The sequence below is a fragment of the Neofelis nebulosa genome, chromosome 4 (assembly GCF_028018385.1).
Source record: "Neofelis nebulosa isolate mNeoNeb1 chromosome 4, mNeoNeb1.pri, whole genome shotgun sequence".
NCBI classification, from domain to species: Eukaryota; Metazoa; Chordata; class Mammalia; order Carnivora; family Felidae; genus Neofelis; species Neofelis nebulosa.
Window position 1 is genome coordinate 99408166 of NC_080785.1, and position 19240 is coordinate 99427405.

The following is a 19240-nucleotide window of genomic DNA, read 5'->3' on the forward strand; positions in this document are numbered from 1 at the left end:
TCATTATTCCAGGATATTTGTTTTTTCCCCCCCAAACTATATTCAATGTAATCCCATCCAAAATCCTGGCAGTTTTTTTCTTTTTGGTAGAAATTGACAAGCTCATCCTAAAATTTATATGTAAAGCCAGGAAAACTAGAATTTTTGAAAAGAAAAAAAAGTTGGAAGGTTGACAGTAACTGATAGTTAGGTTTATAGTAAGTTTATAGTTAACTTTGTAGTAAGGTTAAAACTTACTATAAAACTACAATAATTGAGACAATATCCACCCCCAAAATGCAAAGGCATTTAAATGGAAAAAGAATAGTTTTTCTCAATAAATTTTTGTTGGAACAATTGGGTATCATATGCAAAGAGGAAAAAAAAAAAAAAAGAACCTTGCTGGCCTCCAGAAGAGATGGCACATGAGCTGGGTGTGAAGTCTGGGTATATTCACATACAAGCCTGGCATACTTCTGCCTCATTGTAGACAGTTGGTATAGAGTCTGTGGAATACACATTCTAGAGGTTGCATCTCTACCTAATAAGAGCCCTTGTATCTACCTTAACACCATATATAAAAATTCAAATCAGAATATAAACTATAACATAACTAAAACTGTAAATCTTAACTATAAAACTGCTAAAAGAAAGCATAGGAGAAAACCTTTGTACCCTTGGGTTAGCCAGAAGAATGATATATTAAAATTTTTGTGATAAGTTGGACTTCATCAAAATTAAGAACTTTAACTTTAGCCTCTCAAGAGCCATTCTTAAGAAAATGAAAAGACAAGCTACAGACTGGAAGCTGTTTGCAAATTACAAATTTGATAAATGAACAAAATGAATATATTAAAAACATATAAAGAACTCTAAAAACTCAACAATAACAATCCCGCAGAAGGTGGCAAAAGATTTTAACAGATGCTTTAACAAAGAAGATACAGACATCTATAGGCAGATGGCAAATAAGCACACAAAACAATGCTCAACATCACTAGTCATTATGGAAATATATGTAGAAATCAGAGATACCACAACATACCAATTATACTGGCTAAAATGAAGAAGAGGAGAAAAACCTGATGGTACCAGGTGTTGGTAAGAATGTAGAACTCAGACATTGGTGGTGAGAATGCAGAACAGTACATATAGCTTTGCCAAGGTTCACTTCAGTAAATAGTTTCACAATTTCTCATAAAATTAAACCCATACTTAACATGTGACCCAGCAGACATAACATATGTATGACTTAACATAATTCACAAACATATGACTTAACATATGACCCAGCACTCTTATACCTAGGTATTTACCCATGTTAAATAAGAACTGTGTTTATACAAAAACTAGTCCATGATTGACTATAGTGGTTTTATTCATAAAAGAATGAATTATGAATTCATTCGAGCTTGGAGCATCAGAAATGTTCTTCCTTTGCTAAATGGATAAACAAACCAGGATATGTATACAATGGACTACTACTACTTAGTAATAAAAAGAAAGAAATTACTGCAACATGTAAAAACATAGATGAAAAATGCATTGTTCTAAGTTGAAGCCAAACTCAAAAGACTATATACTGTATGACTTCATTTATATGACTTTCTGGAAAAGGCAAAACTGTTGACACAGTAAGCCAATCAATGGTTGCCTGGAGTGGGAGTTGGATTTGACTTTTACAAAGGACATAGGTAATTATGGAGGAGGCTGATAGAATTATTCTATATCTTTACTTGTGGTAGTAATATGTATGTTGGTCAAAACTCATGGAAATGTACACTAAAATGGGTGAATTGTATTAGATACAAAAAAATCTAACTGATAGCATCAAAAAGGGCTTCGTAAGATCCTTGGGTCCTGAAAGTTTTGAAGGTGTCCTGGTGGGGAGTAGGGAGGAGCTCAAGGGACAAAGGATTTGCAAAGACTTAAAGGTAGCAAACAGTGGTGCCTGGGTGGCTCAGTTGGTTAAGCATCCAACTCTTGATTTTGGCTCTAGAGACTTGAGATTTGAGATTTTTGTGAGATTGAGCCCTGCATTAGGCTCCACACTGTCAGCATGGAAACTACCTGGGATTCTCTCTCCCTCTCTGTCTCTGCCCCTCCCTCGCTCATGCATTCTCTCTCTATTTCTGTCTCTCAAATAAGCATTAAAAAATTTTTTTTTAATGTTTATTTATGGGAGAGAAAGAGAGACAGAGCACAAGCAGGGAAGGGGCAGAGAGAGAGAGGGAGACACAGAATCTGAAGCAGGCTCAGGCTCTGAGCTGTCAGCACAGAGCCCGACAAGGGGCTTAAACTCATGGACTGCAAGATCATGACCTGAGCTGAAGTCAGACACTTAACCAATTGAGCCACCCAGGTACCCAGTAAATAAGCATTTTTTAAAAAGATACCAAACATACAAAGTTTTACATACTTTCACTTGTTTAGGAAGTCAGAAGTCTAAAAATACACAGTGGGAGAGGTGACCAGGAGAAGTAGACTGGATCCAGGTTTGGAACACCTCAATTGTTTGGTAAGGAAGTCTTTGTAAGACTTTCATATTTAATTACAAGACTTATATTGTTTCATGTTTTATGATTATATCCATTATTTCCAAGCCCTGCAGGCATCTGCCCCCCTTGAAGCCTTTGAAAGAATACCTTCCTCTGTCCCATATACCCCCAGATAACAGTGTGACTCACCTCAGTTCATTCAGGTCTTTGTTCAAAGCTGCCTCCTCAGAGAGGCCTTCCCTTACCACCCTATCAAAAATGAGACCCCCCCTCCCTGCATCCCCACCCCATCTTTTCCTTTCTATTCCTTTTACCCTACTTCATCTATCCTGGTAATGCTCACTATCTCTTGACATTTATTCATGTGTTGATTTATTTGCTCTCTTCCTTCTTTGAAATTTAAGAGCAGGGTTTGTCTAAGATATATCCCCAGAGCCTCACACTTTTTGGAGTAAACCATATATGCAAAGGCCCTGAGGTGCAGATGACCATGACATGTTAAAAGAGCAGGAAGAAAGCCAGTATGACCAGAGGGAGGGTGCTAGGTGATGAGCTGAGAGAGGCAGGGGACAGGTCATGAAGGCCTTTGTAGACCACAGCAAATGGTTTGGGTTTTATTCTGCGTATAATAGATAGCCTCTGGAGAATTGTAAGCTGGGGGACAAGGAGGGGATAACATCATCTGATTATATTTAGTCTAAAGATTCTTGCTGCTATATGAAGAATAGAACAGGGGCGCCTGGGTGGCTCAGTCGGTTAAGCGTCCGACTTCGGCTCAGGTCACGATCTCGCGGTCCATGAGTTTGAGCCCCGCGTCGGGCTCTGGGCTGATGGCTCAGAGCCTGGAGCCTGCTTCCGATTCTGTGTCTCTCTCTCTCTCTCTGACCCTCCCCCGTTCATGCTCTGTCTCTCTCTGTCTCAACAATAAATAAACGTTAAAAAAAAAAATAAAAAGAATAGAACAGGGCAAGAAGTAAAGCAGTTATAAAAGCTATGGGAACAGTCCAAAGGATGAGATGGTAGCTTGGATTAGGGGGTAGCAATGAAGATGGACAGAAGTAGATAGAAGGCTTATGGACGGATCTTGGCCACTTATGGGTGAATTGGGTATGGAATGTGGGGCAGAGAAAAAAGGCCAGGATAACTCCCAAGTTTAAGGACCTGAGCAACCTAGTAGATGGTGGTAGCATTACTGAGATGGAGAGTGAGGGAAATATACCTTGGGTGAGGGGTTGGAGTAGAGAATGAAAAACTTCCCATGTTTTTGTTCCATGAACACCAAGGGGCAGAGGGTTTTTTTTTTTATGTTAAAGTATTTTTTTGTTGAGATATAATTGACACATAATAATACATTAGTATCAGATGTACAGCATAATGATTGAGGATTCTTTTCTTTTTTAAAGAACTTGGGCTTTGGTATTTTTCTCTCTCTAGCTGGTGTCTCAGTTTAGGCTGCTATGATAAAGCAGAGAAAGTACCACAGACCAGATGGCTTATAAACAACAGAAGTCTATTTCTTACAGTTCGGGGGCTAGAAGTCCAAGATCAGGCTGTGTGGTGGGGTTCTGGTAAGGGTGCTCTTCTGGATTGCAGATTGCTGACACCTGGGCAGAGAGCAGGGCGAGGAAGCAAGGTCTTTTGTGACTCATAAGGGCACTAATCCCATTCATGAGGGCTCCTACCTTATGCACTCATCTAATCCTAATTACCTCCCAAAGTCCCTACTTCCTAATACCGTTATATTGGGGGTTAGGATTTCAACATATGAGTTTTAGGAGGACACAGTCAGTCAATAACAGGAAAATGGAGGCTTTAATCAGGGGAGGGACTTAGTTTTTATCTTAAGCAACTGCTCTGGCAGGCCTGTTGATGAGACATGGAAAGGGTGAGATTAGGAGTGAGAGCAGTTGGTGATTTAGTGTGGCATCAGGTGGAGACAAAGAAATCCTGGGTCAACACTAGAGCAGTTTACACAGGAAGGGGCAGAATTAGTGGGAAATGGTGATACCAGATATCTCAGGTGACAGGTGAGTCCTAGGTGATGTTCCCATTTCTATGCTGAGAGCCATCCAAGAAGAACTGGGTGTAAGGGATGTGTAGATAATTTTTTATCAGTTTGGATTATATTAAGTGGCTCTATACCTTTAAAGAACTGACTTGATTTTTTCATTCTGATACTATTTGCGTACAGCACCCAGCAGTATACCTGAGTAATAGGTAAGCTACCACAGTACCGTGGGAGTGAAGTTGGTTGGAATGCAGACAGCCAATGTGGAATCTGAACAAGGTGACTGCTCATGGTTTTCCCTGTGTTCTGTGTGCCAGCATCTCACTAAGTACTTGTGGCCTCGGAATGAGTCCCACCTGTATCAGATTTGTATGTCCACTGGAGGAAGGATTCAGGGAGTACAGAGGTACAGCTTAACGAGGAAAATCTCTTATCTTTGGAAGGGTGGCAAAGTGGAGAACCAGATGTGAGGAGCCTTCTCCATGGATGATACACTTGAGCTCCTGTAGAAATATATCTTTTTTTATTTTTTTTATTTTTTTTTTATTTTTGGGACAGAGAGAGACAGAGCATGAACGGGGGAGGGGCAGAGAGAGAGGGAGACACAGAATCGGAAACAGGCTCCAGGCTCCGAGCCGTCAGCCCAGAACCTGACGCGGGGCTCGAACTCACGGACCGCGAGATCGTGACCTGGCTGAAGTCGGACGCTTAACCGACTGCGCCACCCAGGCGCCCCTCCTGTAGAAATATATCTTGGGTGGAGCTGACTTCTCTCCGAGCTCTCATTTCAGGGAGTGTCCTATTTGCCCCTTGTATGCTGCAACTTTTGGTTCTGGGTTGGCTCCTTTCCTTCCTTGTCTGGACTCTGACTGGTCCTGGTCACACAGGTCTTTGTTTTGCTGTTCTCTGCTAGATGCATGGACTGTTTTTAAATCCTACCGTGGTCCCGTGTTTTTCAGCCTGAGAGAAAGTTTGGAGTGGTGGTGGTTGGCGTTGGCAGAGCTGGCTCAGTGCGGATCAGGGACTTGCGGAATCCACATGCTTCCTCGGCGTTCCTGAACCTGATTGGCTTCGTGTCCAGGTGGCTGGCATTTGTCTTGTGCCTTGTAATTCATGGGAAGACCAGTGAGAATGGATTAGGGCTTGGGACATAGAGACTCTCCAGACCCAGGAGAGAGAAAGCCAGCTCTGGGGTCATTCCAGAGAACTGTGCTCAGGGTCAGCCCCACAGGATCTCAAGTTTGGATGGCTTTGGGGTCTGGAGTGCTGGGCCTGCGGCTGGGGTGTAAGGCGAGTCAGCCTTGATGGGACTGTGAAGACAAAGGCAGAGAAGATGAGAGCAGTGCCTAATAGTTACAGAAGGGTCACAGTGAACACATGTGGATTGGCTAAAAGAAGGCATTAGGTGTGTACCAGTTAATCATTATGTCAGTTATGATGGCCATCTATGTAGTGGCCCTGGGTTTTATAAGCCTTTTCAGCTATTTGACATAAATACCATTATCAACCCTACTTTACAGATACAGAAACTGAGCCACAGAGGGGTTAAATAATTTGACTATGGACACACAGCTGGAAAGTCTAAGACCTGGATTTGCATGCATGTCTATTTGATTCCAAAGCCCTTCATCTAAGCAACATGTGTTAATTTCCTTTTGATAATTTTGAGCCTTACTTTTCTTTAAGGTTTCGTTTATCTCCTATAACTCAATCAAAACCAGACTTCCTACCATGTTTCTTCTTCCCTGACCCATAGGGAAGGTGCTCAGCACCTTCCTTCACCACTTACCACTTCGCATACACACCATTCACTGAACTAACACCATATAACATCATTTAGGAGTGTTAATTTATGAGTGAACAAGATGTAGGCACTTTCTTGGCTAAGGAGAGGGGGTGGCATGTAACTTAGACACGTCTCTGCTTTCTAGCGCTTTAGAGAAATCAAATAGTGGCACAAAGCATGTTTTAACTCCTGTGATGGTCCCTGCAGATGTTTTTTCCATATCTTAATTCATGGGACCTACTTTCCTCCAGTTGACCTGTCTCAAACCTGGCTTTTCCCTTAAGGATATAAAGTGGGTTTGGGGACAGTAGAGAGACCCAGAAGTGCTAGGAGTCTGCCCTTGGGCAGTCTTCTCCTCTCAGTAAGATTCTAAGGGAGTTGCACACAAATGGGAGATCAAAATTATTATTAGCACTGTAACTCCCATTGCACCCCTGCCTGAAGCTAGGTTGAACACAACACTTGGGCTCAAGGCTGAAGCAGGGCCTTTCTTTGTCCCATAAGCCCCAGTCCCCTGCTAGCTGGCTGCTGTGACTGATACAGTTGAAACTCCTAAGCTACCCAAGTCAGGAGGGAAGATGGCCTGCTTTACAGTCCTGCCATTCTCACACTGTTCTCCATTCTTCATGACCTACCCGCTGTGTTGTAGCATCTCCCCTGGAAGCCTACTCTGAAACCTTAAAGTGGATATTCCCTGCCTTCCTTGAATTACCCACCTATACCCCCAACACAACATTTCTCGTATTAATGTTGTGATGGTGCTACATTTATGCATGTGTGCCTTCCTTCCTCTTTTAGACTGTGAATGAAGTCTGGTATAGTCAGTGTTTGGCCAAATGCTTGGAGCTGGCTGTGATCATAGAGACCACTTCTCATGAGATAAAAGGAGATCAGTTGTTTTTATTTTAGAGATGGAATAATTCAAAGACCGCCATGTCATGTAGGCTGTTAGCAGTAGTGTTGGCACTCAGTGCCAGATCTCTTGACTTAAACCCTGAGGCTGTTTTTCTCACTCCATGTTGGAAACTGTCCTGGAAATGGGACAGAGGAAATTAATTTCTTTATATCCAAAAGCCCAAAAGCTAATTATCAGGACATTGTTGGGAGGAGAAGAGAAGGATAAATTCAAATAAATACAAATATAAATATAAATATAACATATATATATATATATATATATGTATATATGTGGTCATTTATTTATTTGATATTCTGTGTACTTTTGAGTTGCATTTCTGTTATTCTTAACTAGACGAGAGCTCGGGAACATTGATGAAGTCCAGCAGATTTCTTTGGAAAATGCTCTTTCCAGCCCAGAGGTAGAGGTTGCTTATATCTGCAGTGAGAGCTCCAGCCATGAGGACTATATCAGGTGGGTTTTCAATGTAGGTATTCCTTGCCTTGCACAGTAGTGCAGGAGTATAAAAATGACTGGGAAAGCTGAAATCTTGCAAAGAAGTTTTAATAATCAAAGGGAAAAGGGGCACCTGTGTGGCTCAGTTGGGTAAGCGTCCAACTTCAGCTCAGGTCATGATCTCGTGGTTGGTGGGCTCGAGCCCCGTGTCAGGCTCTGCGCTGACAGCTCAGAGCCTGGAGCCTGCTTCGGATTCTGTGTTTCCCTTTCTCTCTGCCCCTTCCCCACTCGCACTCTGTCTCTGTCTCTTGAAGATGAATAAATGTTAAAAAAAAAAAAAAATTTTTTTTTAAGAGGGAAAAATTACAGTGGGGCCATTACCTTTAAAAATTGTCAAAATCGGGGCGCCTGGGTGGCGCAGTCGGTTAAGCGGCCGACTTCAGCCAGGTCACGATCTCACGGTCCGTGAGTTCGAGCCCTGCGTCAGGCTCTGGGCTGATGGCTCAGAGCCTGGAGCCTGTTTCGGATTCTGTGTCTCCCTCTCTCTCTGCCCCTCCCCCGTTCATGCTCTGTCTCTCTCTGTCCCAAAAATAAATAAAAAACGTTGAAAAAAAAATTAAAAAAAAAAAAAAAAATTGTCAAAATCCTAAAAACTCTTACTATTGGTTATAAAAATATAAGAAAATGAAAATTATGTAAAACTAAAATTTATTTAGTACACTGTAATTTAAAACAATAGAAACAAAGAATTAAAGAGTTTTCTTTGTAAAAAACTGACAGTAGTTTGAATAGTGTTGGTTTCTTCTCATGGTAGGATGTGGAGCCAGCATCTATTCTGTGCCTTGGCAGATTGTTGTAATCCTTTCTTGTGCTTTTAATATTGTTAAGTATCTCCAGGAGTTCCTTTAATATGAAGTATTTTTGCCAAGAGGTGAGGAAAGAAGTAGTGGTGGCATCGATATCATAGAGCAAGGGAGGTGACATGTTCCTCTGCCCCAGCTTCAAATGCAAAGCTTAGAGCCCTTCAAGCATTGGGTGGTACTGACCCTGGAAGGAGGAGCCCCACACAGGATCTGGCGGCTAACAAGGCAGTACCAGTCACCTCCCTGAATCTCACTGCCCTCGTAGGTCCTTACATTAAATTGAAGCTGCCACCGTGCTATTCCCCAGGAGTAAGCTGCTCCCTCATTGTCACTCCAACTCTAGTGTGGAAAGAAACACCTTTCCTTGGTTCCCTTTAACCCACTTTGGCACCAGAATGTATTTCCTTAAAAAGGTAATTGTGTAATTTTCATCTTATAAATGTTTGTACCTTAAGAGTATCTAGAAAATAAAATCCAAACTTCTGAGTGTAGCATTCTGGGTTCTTCACAGTCAGACTCTCAGCTACTTTCATGATTTTGTTTCCCTCTCGTCCCTGAGTCCACTTCCCTGCCATGCCGAAATTCATACTATTATCCAGATGGACAAATTTCCCATAAATATCCACGCCTCTGCATATGCTGCCCAAAGTGAAATTCCCTCATCTTGCATGTTGCACCTGGAAAATGCCTCCTATTTCAAGACCCAATTCAGATGTAGTTACTGAAATCTTCTCAAACTGCCTCAGGCAGAGCTGCTGTCATGGGTTCATGGGTTTGGTAGTCTTTATTTATAGCTATCATGTGGTAATAGACAATTTTCATATTAATGTCTTTTATTTCTCCTCCAGAGTAGCTGATAAATAGTGCCTAGTTGAATACATGAGTAGTTGAATGGATGCATGTTCAAATTAACACATACCTGGAAAGTCATTCTCCTCTAGCGCATTAGAAAATAATAGGAAGTACAATTCGCCCTCCTTATCCTCTGGCCCCAGTTCTCACTGATTCTCATCCGTAGTCCTACATAACTTGGAGATTTATGTGTATTTATAACATTCCATTCTCTGTTATGCAGGGCATTTTAGTGAAGCTTAACTTGAATATATTTTTTCTCTCTTTTTTCCAAAGGCAGTTCCTTAATGCTGGTAAGCATGTCCTTGTGGAATATCCAATGACACTGTCTTGGGAAGCAGCTCAGGACCTGTGGAAGCTGGCTGAGCAGAAAGGTGATGTATGTTCTGTCTGGAGCACAGACCCTCTTTTAGAGTTTCTGCCTGTAAAATGTCTTTGGTACCATCTTTATGCCTTTAAAACTTAACCCTATGTCAGATATGTTACTGGTCCTGTGGGCTCCCAACCCCCTACTCATCCCCAAAATTGTAGGCATGCATAAGGAGCACGTGTGGAGGGCCAGCAGGGCGGAGGGATGCGTGGGAATTTGCCCATTTTTGTTAGAGACTTATCAGAGTCTTTTACTCTAATGAAAAGCATGAATTAGCTTTGCCCTGTGCCAGTGCCATGATATTATTTTGGTGTTATTCATATGAAACATTGCTAGTAGAAAAATGCCCAAGTCAGAGTAATGCATGCCCAAGTCTTATATGCATACTTTTTAAAATTTTTTATTCAAAAAAAATTTTTTTAATGCTTATTTATTTTTGAGAGAGAGAGAGAGAAAGAAACAGAGTGTGATTTTGGGAGAGGCAGAGAGAGAGGGGGACATAGAATTCGAAGAAGGCTCCAGGCTCCAAGCTGTCAGCACAGAGCCTAAGGTGGGGCTTGAACCCGTGAGCAGTGAGATCATGATCTGAGCCGAAGTCAGACGCTTAACTGACTGAGCTACCCAGGTGTCCCTATTTTTTTTATTTTTTAATTAATTAATTTATTGTTTAATTTACATCTAAGTTAGCATATAGTGCAACAATGATTTCAGGAGTAGACTCCTTAATGCCCCTTACCCATTTAGCCCATCCCCCCTCCCACAACCCCTCCAGCAACCCTCTGTTTATTCTCTGTATTTACGAGTCTCTTATGTTTTGTCCCCCTCCCTGTTTTTATATTCTTTTTGCTTCCCTTTCCTTATGTTCATCTGTTTTGTATCGTAAAGTCCTCATATGAGTGAAGTCATATGATATTTGTCTTTCTCTGACTAATTTCGTTTAGCATAATACCTTCCAGTTCCATCTGTGTACTTGCAAATGGCAAGATTTCATTCTTTTTGCTAGTGCTGCTATAAACATTGGGGTGCATGTGTCCCTTCGAAATAGTACACCTGTAACCCTGGGATAAATACCTAGTAGTGCAATTGCTGAGTGTAGGGTACTTCTATTTTTAGTTTTTTGAGGAACCTCCATACTGTTTTCCAGAGTGGCTGCACCAGTTTGCATTCCCACCAGCAGTACAAAAGAGATCCTCTTTTCTCTGTATCCTTGCCAACTCTGTCATTGCCTGAGTTGTTAATTTTAGCCATTCTGACAGGCGTGAGGTGGTATCTCATTGTGGTTTTGATTTGTATTTCCCTGATGGTGAGTGATGTTGAGCATCTTTTCATGTGTCTCTTAGCCATCTGGATGTCTTCTTTGGAGAAGTGTCTATTCATGTCTTTTGCCCATTTCTTCACTGGATTATTCACTTTTTGGGTGTTGAGTTTGATAAGTTCTTACAGATTTTGGATACTAACCCTTTATCTGATATGTCATTTGCAATTATGTGCATACTTTTCTAGTTTGTGTTGTTTCTCAAGAGGAGTATTTATCAAATATCTCCTACATGTTAGGAACTTGGGAACTCTACTATGTGTTTCTTTTTTTTTTTTTTTTTTTTTTTTTTTTTTTTTTTTAATTTATTTTTTATTTATTTATTTTTTAATATATGAAATTTACTGTCAAATTGGTTTCCATACAACACCCAGTGCTCATCCCAAAAGGTGCCCTCCTCAATACCCATCACCCACCCTGCCCTCCCTCCCACCCCCCATCAACCCTCAGTTTGTTCTCAGTTTTTAACAGTCTCTTATGCTTTGGCTCTCTCCCACTCTAACCTCTTTTTTTTTTTTTTTTTTCCCTTCCCCTCCCCCATGGGTTTCTGTTACGTTTCTCAGGATCCACATAAGAGTGAAACCATATGGTATCTGTCTTTCTCTGTATGGCTTATTTCACTTAGCATCACACTCTCCAGTTCCATCCACGTTGCTACAAAAGGCCATATTTCATTTTTTCTCATTGCCACGTAGTATTCCATTGTGTATATAAACCACAATTTCTTTATCCATTCATCAGTTGATGGACATTTAGGCTCTTTCCATAATTTGGCTATTGTTGAGAGTGCTGCTATAAACATTGGGGTACAAGTGCCCCTATGCATCAGTACTCCTGTATCCCTTGGATAAATTCCTAGCAGTGCTATTGCTGGGTCATAGGGTAGGTCTATTTTTAATTTTCTGAGGAACCTCCACACTGCTTTCCAGAGCGGCTGCACCAATTTGCATTCCCACCAACAGTGCAAGAGGGTTCCCGTCTCTCCACATCCTCTCCAGCATCTATAGTCTCCTGATTTCTTCATTTTGGCCACTCTGACTGGCGTGAGGTGGTATCTGAGTGTGGTTTTGATTTGTATTTCCCTGATGAGGAGCGACGTTGAACATCTTTTCATGTGCCTGTTGGCCATCCGGATGTCTTCTTTAGAGAAGTGTCTATTCATGTTTTCTGCCCATTTCTTCACTGGGTTATTTGTTTTTCGGGTGTGGAGTTTGATGAGCTCTTTATAGATTTTGGATACTAGCCCTTTGTCCGATGTGTCATTTGCAAATATCTTTTCCCATTCCGTTGGTTGCCTTTTAGTTTTGTTGGTTGTTTCCTTTGCTGTGCAGAAGCTTTTTATCTTCATAAGGTCCCAGTAATTCACTTTTGCTTTTAATTCCCTTGCCTTTGGGGATGTGCCGAGTAAGAGATTGCTACGGCTGAGGTCAGAGAGGTCTTTTCCTGCTTTCTCCTCTAAGGTTTTGATGGTTTCCTGTCTCACATTCAGGTCCTTTATCCATTTTGAGTTTATTTTTGTGAATGGTGTGAGAAAGTGGTCTAGTTTCAACCTTCTGCATGTTGCTGTCCAGTTCTCCCAGCACCATTTGTTAAAGAGACTGTCTTTTTTCCATTGGATGTTCTTTCCTGCTTTGTCAAAAATGAGTTGGCCATACGTTTGTGGGTCTAGTTCTGGGGTTTCTATTCGATTCCATTGGTCTATGTGTCTGTTTTTATGCCAATACCATGCTGTCTTGATGATGACAGCTTTGTAGTAGAGGCTAAAGTCTGGGATTGTGATGCCTCCTGCTTTGGTCTTCTTCTTCAAAATTACTTTGGCTATTCGGGGCCTTTTGTGGTTCCATATGAATTTTAGGATTGCTTGTTCTAGTTTCAAGAAGAATGCTGGTGCAATTTTGATTGGGATTGCATTGAATGTGTAGATAGCTTTGGGTAGTATTGACATTTTGACAATATTTATTCTTCCAATCCATGAGCAGGGAATGTCTTTCCATTTCTTTATATCTTCTTCAATTACCTGCATAAGCTTTCTATAGTTTTCAGCATACAGATCTTTTACATCTTTGGTTAGATTTATTCCTAGGTATTTTATGCTTCTTCGTGCAATTGTGAATGGGATCAGTTTCTTTATTTGTCTTTCTGTTGCTTCATTGTTAGTGTATAAGAATGCAACTGATTTCTGTACATTGATTTTGTATCCTGCAACTTTGCTGAATTCATGTATCAGTTCTAGCAGACTTTTGGTGGAGTCTATCGGATTTTCCATGTATAATATCATGTCATCTGCAAAAAGCGAAAGCTTGACTTCATCCTTGCCAATTTTGATGCCTTTGATTTCCTTTTGTTGTCTGATTGCTGATGCTAGAACTTCCAACACTGTGTTAAACAACAGCGGTGAGAGTGGGCATCCCTGTCGTGTTCCTGATCTCAGGGAAAAAGCTCTCAGTTTTTCCCCATTGAGGATGATGTTAGCTGTGGGCTTTTCATAAATGGCTTTTATGATCTTTAAGTATGTTCCTTCTATCCCGACTTTCTCAAGGGTTTTTATTAAGAAAGGGTGCTGGATTTTGTCAAAGGCCTTTTCTGCATCGATTGACAGGATCATATGGTTCTTCTCTTTTTTTTTGTTAATGTGATGTATCACGTTGATCGATTTGCGAATGTTGAACCAGCCCTGCATCCCAGGAATGAATCCCACTTGATCATGGTGAATAATTCTTTTTATATGCTGTTGAATTCGATTTGCTAGTATCTTATTGAGAATTTTTGCATCCATATTCATCAGGGATATTGGCCTGTAGTTCTCTTTTTTTACTGGGTCTCTGTCTGGTTTAGGAATCAAAGTAATACTGGCTTCATAGAATGAGTCTGGAAGTTTTCCTTCCCTTTCTATTTCTTGGAATAGCTTGAGAAGGATAGGTATTATCTCTGCTTTAAACGTCTGGTAGAACTCCCCTGGGAAGCCATCTGGTCCTGGACTCTTATTTGTTGGGAGATTTTTGATAACCGATTCAATTTCTTCACTGGTTATGGGTCTGTTCAAGCTTTCTATTTCCTCCTGATTGAGTTTTGGAAGAGTGTGGGTGTTTAGGAATTTGTCCATTTCTTCAAGGTTGTCCAATTTGTTGGCATATAATTTTTCATAGTATTCCCTGATAATTGTTTGTATCTCTGAGGGATTGGTTGTAATAATTCCATTTTCATTCATGATTTTATCTATTTGGGTCATCTCCCTTTTCTTTTTGAGAAGCCTGGCTAGAGGTTTGTCAATTTTGTTTATTTTTTCAAAAAACCAACTCTTGGTTTCGTTGATCTGCTCTACAGTTTTTTTAGATTCTATATTGTTTATTTCTGCTCTGATCTTTATGATTTCTCTTCTTCTGCTGGGTTTAGGCTGTCTTTGCTGTTCTGCTTCTATTTCCTTTAGGTGTGCTGTTAGATTTTGTATTTGGGATTTTTCTTGTTTCTTGAGATAGGCCTGGATTGCAATGTATTTTCCTCTCAGGACTGCCTTCGCTGCGTCCCAAAGAGTTTGGATTGTTGTATTTTCGTTTTCGTTTGTTTCCATATATTTTTTAATTTCTTCTCTAATTGCCTGGTTGACCCACTCATTCGTTAGTAGGGTGTTCTTTAACCTCCATGCTTTTGGAGGTTTTCCAGACTTTTTCCTGTGGTTGATTTCAAGCTTCATAGCATTGTGGTCTGAAAGTATGCATGGTATAATTTCAATTCTTGTAAACTTATGAAGGGCTGTTTTGTGACCCAGTATATGATCTATCTTGGAGAATGTTCCATGTGCACTCGAGAAGAAAGTATATTCTGTTGCTTTGGGATGCAGAGTTCTAAATATATCTGTCAAGTCCATCTGATCCAATGTATCATTCAGGGCCCTTGTTTCTTTATTGACTGTGTGTCTAGATGATCTATCCATTTCTGTAAGTGGGGTGTTAAAGTCCCCTGCAATGACCACATTCTTATCAATAAGGTTGCTTATGTTTATGAGTAACTGTTTTATATATCTGGGGGCTCCGGTATTTGGCGCATAGACATTTATAATTGTTAGCTCTTCCTGATGGATAGACCCTGTAATTATTATATAATGCCCTTCTTCATCTCTTGTTACAGCCTTTAATTTAAAGTCTAGTTTGTCTGATATAAGTATGGCTACTCCAGCTTTCTTTTGGCTTCCAGTAGCATGATAAATAGTTCTCCATCCCCTCACTCTCAATCTAAAGGTGTCCTCAGATCTCAAATGAGTCTCTTGTAGACAGCAAATAGATGGGTCTTGTTTTTTTATCCATTCTGATACCCTATGTCTTTTGGTTGGCGCATTTAATCCATTTACATTCAGTGTTATTATAGAAAGATACGGGTTTAGAGTCATTGTGATGTCTGTATGTTTTATGCTTGTAGTGATGTCTCTGGTACTTTGTCTCACAAGATCCCCCTTAGGATCTCTTGTAGGGCTGGTTTCGTGGTGACAAATTCCTTCAGTTTTTGTTTATTTGGGAAGACCTTTATCTCTCCTTCTATTCTAAATGACAGACTTGCTGGATAAAGGATTCTCGGCTGCATATTTTTTCTGTTTAGCACACTGAAGATATCGTGCCAAGCCTTTCTGGCCTGCCAAGTTTCAAAGGAGAGATCAGTCACGAGTCTTATAGGTCTCCCTTTATATGTGAGGGCACATTTATCCCTTGCTGCTTTCAGAATTTTCTCTTTATCCTTGTATTTTGCCAGTTTCACTATGATATGTCGTGCAGAAGATCGATTCAAGTTACGTCTGAAGGGAGTTCTCTGTGCCTCTTGGATTTCAATGCCTTTTTCCTTCCCCAGTTCAGGGAAGTTTTCAGCTATAATTTCTTCAAGTACCCCTTCAGCACCTTTCCCTCTCTCTTCCTCCTCTGGGATACCAATTATGCGTATATTATTTCTTTTTAGTGTATCACTTAGTTCTCTAATTTTCCCCTCATACTCCTGGATTTTTTTATCTCTCTTTCTTTCAGCTTCCTCTTTCTCCATAACTTTATCTTCTAGTTCACCTATTCTCTCCTCTGCCTCTTCAATCCGAGCCGTGGTGGTTTCCATTTTGTTTTGCATTTCGTTTAAAGCGTTTTTCAGCTCCTCGTGACTGTTCCTTAGTCCCTTGATCTCTGTAGCAAGAGATTCTCTGCTGTCCTGTATACTGTTTTCAAGCCCAGCGATTAATTTTATGACTATTATTCTAAATTCACTTTCTGTTATATTATTTAAATCCTTTTTGATCAGTTCATTAGCTGTTGTTATTTCCTGGAGATTCTTCTGAGGGGAATTCTTCCGTTTGGTCATTTTGGATAGTCCCTGGAGCGGTGAGGACCTGCAGGGCACTTCCCCCGTGCTGTGGTGTATAACTGGAGTTGGTGGGTGGGGCCGCAGTCAGACCTGATGTCTGCCCCCAGCCCACCGCTGGGGCCACAGTCAGACTGGTGAGTGCCTTCTCTTCCCCTCTCCTAGGGGCGGGATTCACTGTTGGGTGGCGTGGCCCGTCTGGGCTACTTGCACACTGCCAGGCTTGTGGTGCTGGGGATCTGGCGTATTAGCTGGGGTGGGTAGGCAAGGTGCACGGGGGCGGGAGGGGCAGGCTTAGCTCGCTTCTCCTTAGGTGATCCACTTCAGGAGGGGCCCTGTGGCAGCGGGAGGGAGTCAGATCCGCTGCCGGAGGTTTGGCTCCGCAGAAGCACAGAGTTGGGTGTTTGCGCGGAGCGAGCAAGTTCCCTGGCAGGAACTGGTTCTCTTTGGGATTTTGGCTGGGGGATGGGCGGGGGAGATGGCGCTGGCGAGCGCCTTTGTTCCCCGCCAAGCTGAGCTCTGCCGTCCGTCCGGGGGCTCAGCAGCTCTCCCTCCCTTTGTCCTCCAGCCTTCCCGCTTTCTGAGCAGAGCTGTTAACTTATGACCTCCCAGACGCTAAGTCGCGCTTGCTGTCAGAACACAGTCCGTCCGGCCCCTCCGCTTTTGCCAGCCCGACTCGGGGGCTCTGCTTGGCCGGCGAGCCGCCCCTCCGCCCCGGCTCCCTCCCGCCAGTCCGTGGAGCGCGCACCGCCTCGCCGCCCTTCCTACCCTCTTCCGTGGGCCTCTCGTCTGCGCTTGGCTCCGGAGACTCCGTTCTGCTAATCCTCTGGCGGTTTTCTGGGTTCTTTAGGCAGGTGTAGGTGGAATCTAAGTGATTAGCAGGACGCGCGGTGAGCCCAGCGTCCTCCTACGCCGCCATCTTCCGGAACTCCCTACTATGTGTTTCATATATTATTTTGTTTAATTCTAGAAACCCTTGGAGGTAGGTATTTTCTCTTATGTATAGGAGCTTATGTATAGGAATCCATGGCTCAGAGAAGTTAAGTAATTTGTGCCAGATCACAAAGCTAGTAACAGGACTACTAATTGGAAGATAGAGATTTGAATTTAGTCCTTTCCAGCTCTGAAGTCTACATTCATTCCTCTAAGCCATACTGCCTTCCAGAGATTTTTGTTTTTACATTACCTGCACAAGTCCCTCTATGGAGGCAACAAGAATTAACTATAATGTTTAATGATTAAGGGACCTAGTTACATGAAGTTTAAATTAAAAACTCTTTGTTTCAACATTTGCTATTGAAAAGCTTTAATATATGAGCAAAGTATCATGAACAGTTGCATGAAAATCACCAAAGAAAGCACCTTGTGCTTATCACCAGTGTAGACTGGTCAGACTTTATTGAAACTCTTGTAGCACTCTGTAGCACTGGGATGTGCTGCTGAAGGACAGAGCCCATCGCCACAGCAGCTAAGCAGTGCCTAGAACTGAGTAGACCTTCAGGAGGTGTTTGAATGAGGAGATAGAGAATTACTGCTGTGAGTAAGAGGAGCTTTGAGGCCATCACCTTTGTATATTATTTTCTTATAGCACAGATATCCATGGACAAAGAACAAGACACCAAAGCATACACCATAGATTTCTTGCTAACTGCAAAGGAAAGAAAAAAAAAATGTGCCTTTACAATGAAGAGCTCTGTTGTTTTCATCCTAACCGAATGATTGCTGATATGGGTCAGTCTGATGATACATACCATCTGATGTGATGTACACAGTGTCAATCATATAATTGAGACTTACAGGACATGCAAGGATAAAGGAGCAAATTAAATGGCACTGTAAAAAATCAAGCAAACTAGAATGTGGAACATGCTACAAAATAACAGGCTAAATTTTCTCAGAAAGGTAATATCCTGCACATAGTGACTTCCTTCCAAAGTGTAAATATAGAAAGGAGGGGAAAAGAGTACACTTTACACTGGAGAAACCAAACACTACCTTAGCTAGTTGATCAAAAGTAACATCAGCAGTGGTAAGTTATGATAACAGGATGTATTCTTGATATGATATGATGAGAATGGTTCATTACCTCTGTAGTTTTCCTCCCCTATCCATAACCCCAGTGTGATCATGAGAATAACATCAGAAAAATCCCAGTTGAGGGGCATTCTACAAAATTCCTGGCCAATACTCTTCAGAACTGTCAAAGTCATTAAAAAACAGAGGAAGTTTAAGAAACTTTCTAACCCAAGAGGGGCCTAAGGAGATATGATAACTAAATGTGATGTGGTATCTGGATACAGAAAAAGCACATTAGGTGTAAACTAAGGAAATCTGAACAAAATATGGACTTTAGTTAATTAAAAATAATAAGCTTAGTTTTTTAAAAACTAAGGATAAGTGTTATATTAGAGCCTTGGTATTATCTTCATTAGCAAGCACAATCTGGGTGGATATGTTTAGATCATTAATGGCTTTTAAAAAGAAAAAGGTTCTTAGCAATGAAACTGACATTTTTTTCTGTAGGCAAGTATTTATAACTCAGAGCGTTCATTAAGCAGTTTTTTTTTTTTTTTTTAATTTTTTTTTTTCAACGTTTTTTATTTATTTTTGGGACAGAGAGAGACAGAGCATGAACGGGGGAGGGGCAGAGAGAGAGGGAGACACAGAATCCGAAACAGGCTCCAGGCTCTGAGCCATCAGCCCAGAGCCTGACGCGGGGCTCGAACTCACGGACCGCGAGATCGTGACCTGGCTGAAGTCGGACGCTTAACCGACTGCGCCACCCAGGCGCCCCAGTTTTTACACAATAGTTATTATGTATGAGATACCGTACTTATTAACAATAGAGATAATAAAAAGATGACCTTTGCTTTTGAGGAGCCCACAT

The 19240-nt window shown here is 41.4% G+C and overlaps 1 protein-coding gene across 7 annotated transcripts in view; it reads left to right on the forward strand.

The window, feature by feature from the left end:
- The window catches only part of BLVRA (biliverdin reductase A), a 59568-nt gene that overhangs the window by 22044 nt on the left and 18284 nt on the right, over positions 1–19240 (forward strand). For 5 of the 7 annotated variants that reach the window (XM_058725509.1, XM_058725505.1, XM_058725510.1 and 2 more), the window contains 3 exons: positions 5445–5566; positions 7524–7643; positions 9617–9714. In XM_058725509.1, coding sequence (XP_058581492.1) covers positions 5445–5566; positions 7524–7643; positions 9617–9714 — 340 coding nt within the window. Of the gene's footprint in view, positions 1–4662; positions 4765–5444; positions 5567–7523; positions 7644–9616; positions 9715–19240 lie in introns of those variants that run through there. The other 2 variants (XM_058725504.1, XM_058725508.1) reach the window with 2 other exon arrangements.